Below are 12604 nucleotides of genomic sequence, written 5' to 3'. Positions count from 1 at the left end.
TGAAAGGAGTTTTTTCTGAAGCTGGTGTGGGAAAGATTTTATGACATTTTCCAGTTCTAGAGTGAATGCTACTGTGGGGTCCTCCCCAAATATTAGGTGTCAGAGAGTTGGCTGTTGGCCTCATTGAAGTAGTTGTGATGGCTGAGGATGACTGTAGCTCCATCTCTGTCTGCTGATTTGATTGCTATTTCATTGTAGGACCTTATGGACAGTATGGGTTTTTTTTCTGAGGGAGAGAGTTTGTTGTGGTCTTAGCTTTTGTTGAGAATTTTATTGCTACTTTTCTTCCTGAAACAGTCAGTGTAGGAGTTTAAAGTGTGGTTATGTCTTTTGGGATGTATACAGTCCTATGTTTTATTATTGTTTGTTTTCTCAGTTGTGGAAGGAGGGTTGCCAGACTTGTGTCCTACATTTTGTGAATGGCCTGATCCTGCTGATGTATGTTAGGTGTGCTTTGAGAATGCCTAATGGATCCCCTCCCGCCAAAGGATTTACGCATTGCTCTGCCTGCTTTTGAGATCCCAGTGCATCTTAAGTAGAAGCTAAGCACCCATTGTTCAGGCCACAGCAGTTCTGTATTTGAGCAGAACTGCAACGGACAAACCTAGTGAATTTTCTGGTCAAAGAGGGAGGCAGTTCCACAGAAAATCAACTGTTAAGCAGTTTTTTGGATTGCAATTTACGACTAATGCATCTAAGGTCTGTCTTGCGTCCTTTTTAGGAGCCTGAATCTGTTCTCAGGAAGGTGCTTTATTCTTCCTCACTTACAGTGTGCCCATCCAAAAGTTGTATGTAGAGATGGACTCTACATACAACTCAACTCTACATACAACTCAACTACATACCCTCAAACTGAGGGTCTGGTTCCAGATAACCCAGTGATTTGAAAAATGGAATTTGGAAACAAATGCTGTGGTTGAGGCTCCTCTTATAATTTTAATGTAATTTAAGCACTAAGCATATTCATCTCAAACAAATGGCAATAAATCCTAATATTCTTATCTTAATTAAATTGCTTATCAGGGAAAGTCCTCCCATTATATCATCATCATAATTATATGTTCAAAATTACTTCTAGCAATAGTTATCTTCCATGCATTTCAATTTTGTGACACCTTATGGGCTACCTTACTTTCTCCCAGAATTGTTCTACTGCTTCTTGGGATCATCAGTAAGGACCCTTATGCTAAATGCTGATGGCATAGTTGTTATTTAAGTGGCTAGTTGAAGCCCTCAATGACTTATATGCAGACCCTGGACCATAGATAATAAGAGAAATCTTCTTTCTTAATGTTCTCAGGTCCTGCCTGTAAACTTTCTGCACTCTTTCTTTTTGGTCTCTTCCTACCCATTTAAAAGAAAATTCATCATGAGAACCAGTGTTAGTGTATCTGCTCAGCGAAAGGAAAGAAAGAGCATAGGAACAACCTCTGTTTGCCAAAATGGAAAATATCTTCTAAATCCATCTCTCTCTTCATCCATTATTTTTGCTAAATTATATGGCTGGTGTTTCCAGCTACTCCTCCCACTCCTAGTGACTCAAACATTTATAGGTTGTTTCTCCATTTCTTCCAGGCCTTTGCATGCCATTGGCAAGGAGAAGTGTGGGCAGGCTCTTGTGTTTGTTTGCTCTTTTATTTTTCTGTTTTTGTGGGCTCTCTTATTGACTTAAAAGAACCAAGCCTGAGGCCAACATCTGGTGTTTTCACAATGTTCCTGTTTTTGGATGGTGAACAAATTTTGCATTATTGGGGCCTCTTAATTAGTGTAAAAAAATGTAGAAATCATCAGAAAGCACCTCATCATCCTGTCTCTGAACATTCTCATTAGTATTGGATCTTCCATGTTCAGTGTACTCTATGTGGAACAAACACTCCAGTCACATTCATTTTCTGGGGGTTTATCCAGATTCTTGTAGCATTTACTCACTCTTTTGACAAGTCAGTACGGTCGGGGTGGGGGGGGTGTTGGTCTCCCTTTCTTTGTAATCTCCAGGAACCTGATTTCTGCCTAGTTCTCCCTTAAAATCAGCTCATTTAAGGTAATATGCATATTTTGAATTGTGCGCTTTACTCTTGTCAGAGCTCCAGCTGCTTGCTGTAAGCATTTGCATTATATTTTTGCAAACGTTCAGTGCTGTTATTTCAATTTCTTCTATTTTTCTCATTCATATTTGCTGACTGCCATTGTATGTTTGGTAAAATCACTGTCTCTTCTCATTTTTGTCCTTGTGACCTGACTCTAACATTTTGTTGAGTTATCCTATTCCACAGCTTCTGTTTTAAGATTAGTTTAAAATAGTAAATAATTAAATATCAAACTCTTGTGTTTGAAACATGAGTTCCTGAGTTTCAGTTGCTGGCAGGAGATGCATCTAAAGGGCAAGCTCATGCCTGGCTAACTGGGGCTTGTGCTTGCTTCATCAGGCACTTCAGCTTTTGTTAGACCAGTTTAATATCCAGAACTGACCATCAAAGCTGTTGGAGGATTCCATAACATACCCCAACATGCCAAAAAAAAAAAAATTGTAGCTGAAAAATCTTCTGTTGCAAAGAAAAGCTGTTTCTTACCCATTCTGTGTTGCATTTGCAAAATGCAGTATAACCTATATCTTGCATATGTGCAGTAAATCATCAATAGTCTACATAGTATCAAAGCCTGTTTCACCCTTGGAATCAGACTCCTCTGTTCAATACAGCATCTGCCTAGAATTTTACCATTTCCTGGCTAGTGAGATACACAATTAATTACCCATCACAACATTTCCTTTGAAAGGTCCATATTAGCTGATGTGTTAATCACCGAGCTGGGAACTGAAAGATCAAATGCATTTGACATATCTAAAACAGCCCCATTGTGGAAACCTCACTCTTTCATGCTCACAATAGGGCCATGTGTGCTTCTCCTCTCTGAAAACTGCCACCTATTACTTGGGTGATATCAAAGGCCTGTAATTTGTAATCTGAAATGTTACAGATTTATGTCCCTAACCAGCAAAGCACATGCTTAGTTTTAAGCATATGAATAGTTTTGTGTAAGCAAATGGGACTGCTGTACTTAAGTGGTAGACTGGACACTGACCAAGTGGATTCTTCAGCTCTTCCATTTGTAGACATGTTCACTGATTCACAGCACATAGCTTGAATCAAATTTCAATTCAAATTAAGGGCTAAATAGACTATCATTGACCACCAGGGAGGATTTCATGCATTTCTGCACTAGAGATGGCAGGGGGCACCTGGTGGTGGGCATGAGCAACAACAAAGCCCTAGATTTCTACCACGTATACATGTTAATTAATACAGTTTAAATTGCCTACTTAGGACTGCCCTAGTCTGCGTTAACTTTAATCCTCATTCAATGAAGTTTAGCTAATTCAGACTGGAGCCAATTTTAATTCAGACTACAGATGTCCACGTTTATACAGTGATGACTATACTACAGATTAAAGCTAGAAAAACATAACATCTATAAACAGTGTATATTCAGGGTTGTATCTTCAGAGATATAGCTTGCTTGGCTTTGGAACTAAGTTTCACTAGTGTGAGGCTTATGGGGCTCATGATGTCGCAAGTACTTCAACAAATGCATGGTTTATAAACTGCTTTTCACTAGCATCCTCAGCATTGCTTGCTGGACAAAGGGTTTGTTATGGGTGGCAATATTAAACCCCTTCTGTGGTATTGTGTTGTGAACATGGAGTCACTATGCTTTGCATCATTCTGATGCTCCCTAGCACAATCCTTTGACAATAGACAAACTCTTATAATCCTCATTCAAAACCAGGACTCCTTTGTACTAGATGTTGTTCAATCTTTGAATAAAATAAGGTTCTAGCTTTGATTATTAATTAAGACAAACTGGTGTAACACAAAGAGGGAAAGGGGAAGGATGAGTGAAACATATTTAAATAAGAATGTGTATGCATGCAGGTCAATTTATGATTAATATCTAAGGGCATGTGTAGATGAAACAGGGGCCCCTACATTGAAGTGGTGGGTTTTAAAAAACACTGCTTTAATTTAGGTCTGATTAAACCCCTGTGATGTGCACACACCCTGCTGACTTATCTGCTTCTCTGGCAAGGAGGGGTCCCTGGGCTTCAGGAGGGCTGGTGCTTCCCTCTGCGGTTGTGGTGGCCTCCCCCAGGTGGCACCCGCCTGCAGGCACCCAGCTCAGGCAGTCCCGGGGGGCACTGCAGCCGTGGAGGGAAGCACCGAGCCCCCACGCAGCTCAGGCAGGCAGGCAGGCTTCAGGGTGTGGGGAAAAAATAAAAGACTAGGCTCGCTGCTTTTCTTAGGCTGAGGTACTTTCCCAGGCTGCTGTAAGGCTGCCTGCATGGAGATGCATGGAGCCTGGTGCTTTGCTCTGCAGCTGTAGGGGCAGCTTGAACTCCTTGAAGGAGTTTTAGTTTGCTGCGCCCCAAGTCATTTAAGGTGCACTATGCCACTGAATTTCCTGCAGCGGCTGGAATTAATGTGTAATACACTGCCAAAGCATGCAAACACCAACACCATTAAAGTGGTGCAAAAGCACTAGCCATTATACTATACATATATTCTTTCTAAGCCCATAGCATTTATCAAACAGGATTAGAGCATACTCAAAACAGGTTCTGTGATATTGATAGAGACAATCTGATATTAGAATATATTCTCTCAAAATCTACAGCGTCTTTAGATGCTACAGATGCTTCACAAATACTGGTAACATTTTCATTCCTTACTAATTACTTACCTTGTGTATTACCTATTGACTTTCAAACACATTTCTTTGTCTCGTCATTTATTCACAACCTGTTCTTTAAATCAGTTCCATTGAGGCCTGTTTCTTCATTCATTTGCAGCAGCTTATGCATAGTGCAATTTTAAAAAAATTGAAAACAAAATCTTCTCCAGTATAATCTTAACATTTGGTGCAGATTTAAGGTGTTAATAGTTCAGTGAATTTCTACCCCTAATAACATTGTGCTGATAAATTTCCTATCCAACCTCAATAGCATTTCCTTGGATTAGTAATTTAATTACCTTTGCCTTCTATACATATAAAGTTGCCAAAGTGCTAATTGCAAAGTTAGAAAATAGATCAAGCATTTTATCTTCTATCATCTTGATACCAAAACCCAACTGAATATTGACTGGATATCAAATTCCTATCGGAAGTAATACTCCTTCCTGGATTTATTGTTCATCCTTGTGGAAACCTTATAAATAGTAATTAATATAGTGCAACAGTTATTTCTGGTTTAAGGACTTTTTATTATGCTAGTCTTTTATAACAGAGTAAATTTTATTATGTCATTAACTGTGACACATGTGCAGGAACCACTATATTGTCACGTTCTCTGGGGTTCTAAACTTAGCAGCTGATTAACCATTACAAAACATTGGCTAAGGGACAGACTGGAAAGGCTTTATTTACATTAATAAGCATTTTTACACATAAATATTCCTATTAAAGTCAATGCAACAAAGCTCTGAGAGTAAATAAATGCTCACCAACATGAGCTTCACAATCTTGGCCTGAGCTCTAGTCTGCTGCATCTGAGAGTTGTACATTCCAATGGCTACAGGACAGCCCAGGAGGCTTTACTTTTTCTCATGACAGATTCATAGTCAATTTAATATAATTAATCTTACAGATGTTTGAAATCTACTCAAATCTCAGCTTCATAGCAGAATAAGGATATTGCAGATTTGTTTAGAAATATTGCATCAAATTGAAAGACAACTTGGTCCTTCTCCATTTCTCCTTGAGCTGCCCCTTTAATCACTTATAGCCAGATGTAGTATTTGGAAATAAACCAGAGTTCTGTAATGGCTAGTACATCTGGACTTTATTTGGTAATTCCCAGATGCCAACTGTACCTTGTGTTGTAGATAAAACAGAATACAGCTTGTAACAGCTAACCTACCGTTGATACCAGTGCACCTTTGTACCACATAGTAGGGGTGTGCGAAGCGGGCAGTATTTGATTTGGATTCAGCCCGATTTGGGGGACAGTGATTTGATTCGCTGATTCAGATCACTGTCCTGATTTGATTTGGCCAAATCTGAAGATTTGATTCTGATCTGGAGAATCAGTGATTCGGCCATAGACACAGTTTTATATGTTTTTTTCTATGTACCTCAAGTTACCAGGTGCGCCTCGTGAACGCTGAGATGGTGGGGCAGATGGAGCATCCCATGGGAGTGCAGGGAGGCTGCCTCATGTGTTTGGTGGTGGACTGTAAGTGGACATGAAGTACTTCTGGTCCACTACCTTGTGTACCTCTGCCACTGAGCGCTTGGGGGACCCCGCCCCGTGCTCCAGTGGGATGCTGCATCCACCCCACCATCTCAGCATTCACGAGTCGTACCTGGTACGTAGAAAAAAAACACATGAAGCTATGTCTATGGCCGAATTGCTGAATCTCTCCAAATCGGATCTGAGGTTTCCAATTCAATTCAGAGAGATTAACGGGTCTCCTGATTAGATTTGGAGATTTAGCCACTGAACTGGGCCAAATCTCCTCCGAATCAAATCAGAGACCGAAGCTTCACACAGCCCTACCACATAGCGTAACCAATTTAAGCCTACGTGAACTGGTTGGTTTCAGTTGCATTCACACCAAATCTGGTATAGTTACCATATTTACTTGGATATAATATGGTCCCCCAATAATTAGATTTTATATTGGTAAAATGTATAAATTTGTTATAATTTTCCAGGTATAGAATCTAAGTATTGGAGAGTTGTCTTGAATTGAATCTTGCCCCAACCCCCCTGGCCAGGAAAGGAGTGGCTAGGGAGGAGGATCAAGTGGCTCCCATGCCCTTTGCCCTGCCAACTTTTTCCCTCTAAAGCTTTTCTGTTCCCCTGCCACCTGCACCCTCCCACCCTCAGCTCACCCACAGCTCTGCCTCTTCCCCTGCCTTTTCCACCCAGTCTTTGCCCTTTTTCTCCCCAGTTCCACAGTCTCTGCCTCTTTCGCTCTCCTCCCTCCCCTTCCTGTCAGATGCTGCTCTGGCTGCCCTGTCCTGGAACACAGCACATGGAAGCTCAGCCTTTGCCTGGCCATGCAGCAGTTTCAGCACTGATGACTGGCCAGGCAAGCAATGCAACTATGTCAGTGTTGCTGATTGCCCAGGCAAGGAAAGGAGTTTTCATGTGCTCGGTGCCTGGGAGAGACCCAGCGCTGCCAAGTCTCACAAGGAAAAAAAGTGGCACTGCCTTTAAAAACAAGCCCAACCCAAGTCCAACCCATTTCAAAGAGGGGGGAGCAGGGGTGCTTATACAAATTCTATATTTTTTGCAGTTCTAGTTTTGCTGCATATAATATTAAATTACACATTAAAATATTAAAATAAATGTGTATGTACTTACATTATTAAAAAATAATGTAAGCAGGCTGGCACCGCTGTAAGGAGTCAGAGCAGAGCCATGATCCACTGCCTGTATGTCTCGGCCCCAAAGCATGCTGGCTGCAGATTGTGGTGCTGCCCATGCTCTAGACCATGCTATCACCACTGCAAGATCCCAGCCCAGCTCTGGAGCCGCTCCACGCCCCGCCAGCACTGCTGGGACTAGTCCTCATGAAAACCCCAGCCTTGAGCTATCACAGCATGGCTGCTGCTGGGGTCTCAAAGGAAACTGGCCCAAGCCATACGGTCAAAGGCTGATGGGAAATGGAGTCTGACTGCCAGCCAGATCTGTCATTTTGCCTCACCCTTGATATACATCAACATCAGGCACCAAAACAGCTCCTACAACCATTTTTAAATTATAACTTTTTAAGTCATCTATTGCAAAAACACCCAAAATAAGCGGCCTCCAAATAAAACAAGACCAAAAAACCACAACCTGCAACTTTCAAAAAATTAAAGTGACTTTTTAAAAGAACAAGCCCAATTCCGCTTCTTATAAGTGGATTTGGCAACCTTGGCAAGACCCCACCCGGAGCCAGAGCCGAGCTGCGAGGGACAGTCAGGGGAGGGGAGGGGAGGGGGTGGGCAGTGGGGTAGAAACTGCAGAGAGGAGGTGGAGGGGAAGGCAGGAAGCTGCTATGAGTCTTCCTCTGCCCCACCCCATGCTCAGAGCCACAGCAAACCCTTGTTTCTCTCCTTTGCTTCATATGCAAATATACACTGGTGGGGCGGAGGGGGACACACCTTGTCCTATATTTGAGTAAATGTGGGATCTATTAACTGTAGACATTAGATTAACCAGATAAATTAGCTCCCTTCCAAAACACTAAATTTAAAATACTGCAAGCCACTCTACCTTAATACAAGTTGAACTGCAAAAACTGTAATTTAGTTATCAAAACAACCTGTGTGCTATATTTTGTAACAAGCTGTATTTATTCAGGGTAAGAACATGCTGCTCTTACTGCTCTTCAGTAGAATTTACTCACATAAGAAGTCCTCCAGCGGGCCTGGCTGCAGGATGGCAGAATGGGGCTTAGACCTTAGAGAAGTAAAAGACCTATGCATCCTCCTGCCCTGCAGACCCAATTCATAAGGTACATTTTCTAATGCTTAATTCTGTGTAGTGTCAAGTGTTTCAGGAGATGTAGCCTGCACCACTTCCATACCACATATATTTCAGTGGCCAAACTACAAACCTATGTGTGTCAGTATAGCCCTCTCCCTCCCATCCGCAGAAATTATCAAAAAGTCTCTCTGCTGATTCTAGCCCTTCCCTCACAGGGCTCTGTACCTCTGAATAGAGAGGCAGGGTAGATCTGCACCTTAGAGACTAACCAAAGTATATGTATCGGTATCTGTATCACAGACGTTTTTGTGAGCTGAAGTTCAGATGCTGTGAAAACATGTGCAGAGAGCAGAGTAAGGAGAGAGGATCAGGGTTCTGGAACTTGGAGGCAGTAGCTAAAACAAAATCTGGGTCCAGCTGGTATTAGTCAAGTTGGAGAGGTGGGGCTTCACATCAATTATACTGGGAAAACAGTTGGGATATTATACACAATTTGGTGACCTGGAGGCCAGAATTGATTTGGAGAAGTGAAGATGGCCAACACTAACTGGACTGGGGAAGGAGGGAGCCAGAATAACTAGGTATCTCTATGGCAAAACACAGCAATAGTTTAACAGTTTTTAGTAGCTCTATGCTGGAGTTTAGAACAGGAGGAGCACATCTTCATGTCTGCTTTAATGTAGCCTATTTTACTACTCATTAAAGCGTAAAGTCAAAAACTGTGCTAATACACTAATGCACACTAAAATAGCATACACTTTTGCTCCTGAGCATTAGGGCAGCCTAATATGAATTTATTTAGTACCTCATATTAGAGGTACTAAATTTAATGTGCAGTAGCAAAAGTGTATTAATAAACATGCAGACATGCCCAAAGTGAACCAAAATTCTATATAGGTTGACATGAAGAATAAAATTAGGCTGGCAGAGTGTAAAAGTTGGAATTCATCCAGGATGCAATACCGCTTCTACTCAGGAAATGCCACCGTGATTTTTAATGGCTGTCAGTGGTCAAGACTGGTTTCACATCTCATCTTCTATAGCAGCATAATGTCTCTTAGCACCATGCTAGGGCACTAGTTCAATACTGACTCAGAGGAGAAAGGGCCACTTTCTGAATCACTAAAACTATTTTCTGCAGCTGTAACTATTCCTGTGAGATTTTACATCCAAGTAGTGACCTAGCTTGACTCCATGAGCTTACAAGAACTGACAATGTCACATCACAAGGCTTTACAGTTCCAGAAATATGCTAAAAAAATTATATGTGTAATCCTATCACAGACCTGAAATGTGCCATGCCTACCTGGAGTGAACAAAACCATGCAACTAGTTAGGACTGTTACTGGCTTTTTCAACAATCTGATTCAGAAGTTTTTGACTTAAAATTCCTTTGCAAAGGAGTCTTCCTAGAATATGAATATCCCCTCCCCCCGGCCCCCCAAGACCACCTTCTGAAACCCACATGGGAAAGGCTAGTGACAAGTTTACTGTTTACTATTACATAACTCAGCAGAGCTATAACTGAGATTAGATAATGACTAAGAGAAGGTACTGAAGTATCTCACTTTGATATCATAACATGAAGGTATTTTAGAAATACTTTAAATTATTTATGAAGTTATTCATTTCTATATTCCCCCTTACCAAAGGCCTATACAGCTTAGAAAGTGGTGTCACATGGCTTTATAGATAAAAGAACAAGCAATATAGTTTTAACAAGTTGTAAAATCTACAAAAATTAGTTTTTCTGTAAAGTCTATGGCATATTCATAACTGATAAGTCCAGAAGGGATCATTGCGATCACATAGTCTGGCCTACTGCTAAACAGGCCACGAGACTTCACTGAAAGAAGAACACACAACATATGATGGTATAATGTGGCCTCAAGGTTTCTCTGGCGCCTGTTTGGCAGGAGATGTATTATTCATAAGAGCCAACTAAATTCATAATATTTTCATAGTGTGTGTGTATATTTAAGAAATCAGACTTGATAACACCCTTGACTAATGTTAGTCTTCTCTCTATTATAGCTAGCTTAAGCACACTGTTTTATTCCTAGCTGTTGATTTGCTGCCAGAAGTACGCATGCCTGATGTTGTGCTTTCCATTGCACTGGTTCCTTTACAATGAGAAAAACCTGAAAAAACTATTTTTCAGAGTGGGGGAGGGGTTGTTTTTTTGTTTTTAATGGGTCATTAAGAATAAGCATGTCTCCTAAAATAAGGCCTCTACTCCAATATAGGGCAATCTAACTCAGGCAAACGCAACAGAACAGTATTGACCAGTTGAAGAGACATGGTAATTTTACTTTTGAAAGCCAATGCAAAACCAGACAAATTAGATTGTGGCTGTAAAATGCTGCACTGTTAAATGATCTCTCCCAGGGACATTAAAGGAGGTTGGCCCTACAAGAGTTAATGACGAAACTCTGATGGACTTATGTATGGTCAGCATATTGCTCGCTGTACCCAAGTCAGTACAATACCTCTGGAAAGCATTATGAATATTCAGAGCAAGTGTGTTTGCTGCATCCTCTACAGCCGTGCCATATGTACTTCCTTTCTGTCCTATGTGGATCAGGTTTTAGTCAAATGAAGGAACAAGTGGTTCTTGCTTCCCCATATGAAATGTTATTGCTTCTCTTTGAAGTACTCAGTTGCTACTTCCTTTGCCTTAAGATAGAATGGGCTTTTTCAGTGAAAGAAAGTACTCAGATGAACTCTCTTTACTGCTAGTGACTCCTGAGTGCCTATAAAGGGCTTGTCACAAATTATACCGTAATTATTCTTAAAGATACACAATGAAATGCTGGAACCAATAAAGACAGTGGGAGTTTTTCAATTGACTTCAATGGTGCCAGAATTTAAATTTATAAAAAACAAATCAATACACACAAGACAAGTTCAGAGGAGTTGATTTTACAAGAAGCTCAACAATGAGGGCCCATGCTTTGGGATCAGGATGGAGGCTTTAATATACCTAAGAAAGGAAGTTAACCCACTTACTATTGCTATTTTTTTCATGAATTAAAATGTATAATATGAAAATATTTACTAACTTGCAGCTGAAATCAATATTTTAAGTGCCTTTTTTGAGAACAGGTCATAGAAAAGCACGACTGGAAGGGACCTCATGAGGTCATCTAGTCCAGCTCCCTGCATAAAGTAGGATCTTCTGTGATGAAATCATCCCAGCCAAGTCTCTAACCTCCTCTTGAAAACTTCCAAGGGCAGAGATTCCACAATCTTTCTAGGTAGCTTTTTCCAACGCTTAACCACCCTCATAGGCTGCTTGTACATGCGATGGAGTTTTAGTCCATAGGGTTGCACTCTATGCCCCCCTACATTCAAACGGTGAGTTTTTAATTGAAATGGTGGGTTTTATTTTTCTGTCACTGTATATATGATATTATCCTGAGGGCTGCAGGTGCCTGCTGAAGGCAGAAGTAGCAAGGGGCTGGATCCTTTTTTCTTTCTGGTGGAGCCTTTCCCGTGGCCAGTTGGCTATTAATCTGTGCCATTAATCTGTCAGCTCACCCCACAGCTGCGGGAGAGGCAGGCAGGCTGCATAGAGAAAAAAGGATTAGGCCCCTCACTGCTTCTGCCTTCAGCAGGCTCCTGTGGCCGGCAAGATGTCTGGGGTTGCCAGTGAATGGGCTGGCTTGCCCCTGGGGCAGTGCAGGGAGGCAGCAGGAAGGTGGCTGGGTGTGCTGGTGGACAGAAAAGGCAGAAGAGATGGTGCACGGGGCGCTGGAAGCCCAGGAGAGCTTGGGAAAGCTAGCAGCCCCACACCCCCGTGCACCATCCCTGTCACCTTCTCTAGCTGCCAGCACACCCAGTCCTGTCCCATATAGTCACAGAACAGCACTTAGCTAAAGTGTAACCATATAAATAATACATCTGTGATGGGGGAAGAAAGTTCAGAAATTGGAAAAATTTAAGAAAATGCGAGTGATAATCAATAATGAATTTCAAAAGGACAATGTTGTATTCAATTAAAAACCTACACATTTTCATTTATTCTTACCTGATTTTATGCAGTCTGAAGTCTTGCAAACACTGTCTGAAAAAAAAAAAAAGCAGTGGGAGAGATAAATCCTTCATGAATTTCCACAGGAAAGTCTA

General features: G+C 41.3%; 1 protein-coding gene across 1 annotated transcript in view; it reads right to left on the bottom strand.

Moving 5' to 3' along the window:
- The window catches only part of MME (membrane metalloendopeptidase), an 87533-nt gene that overhangs the window by 68566 nt on the left and 6363 nt on the right, over window positions 1–12604 (bottom strand). The window contains exon 2 of the mRNA XM_019503176.1: window positions 12507–12542. Within this exon, the coding sequence (XP_019358721.1) occupies window positions 12507–12542 (36 nt within the window). The remainder of the gene's footprint in view (window positions 1–12506; window positions 12543–12604) is intronic.

Source organism: Gavialis gangeticus, unplaced genomic scaffold (assembly GCF_001723915.1).
Source record: "Gavialis gangeticus isolate Ggan-Ray unplaced genomic scaffold, GavGan_comp1, whole genome shotgun sequence".
NCBI lineage: Eukaryota > Metazoa > Chordata > Crocodylia > Gavialidae > Gavialis > Gavialis gangeticus.
Note: the sequence above shows the minus strand (reverse complement) of the source record. Positions and strands in the feature narration are given on the sequence as shown.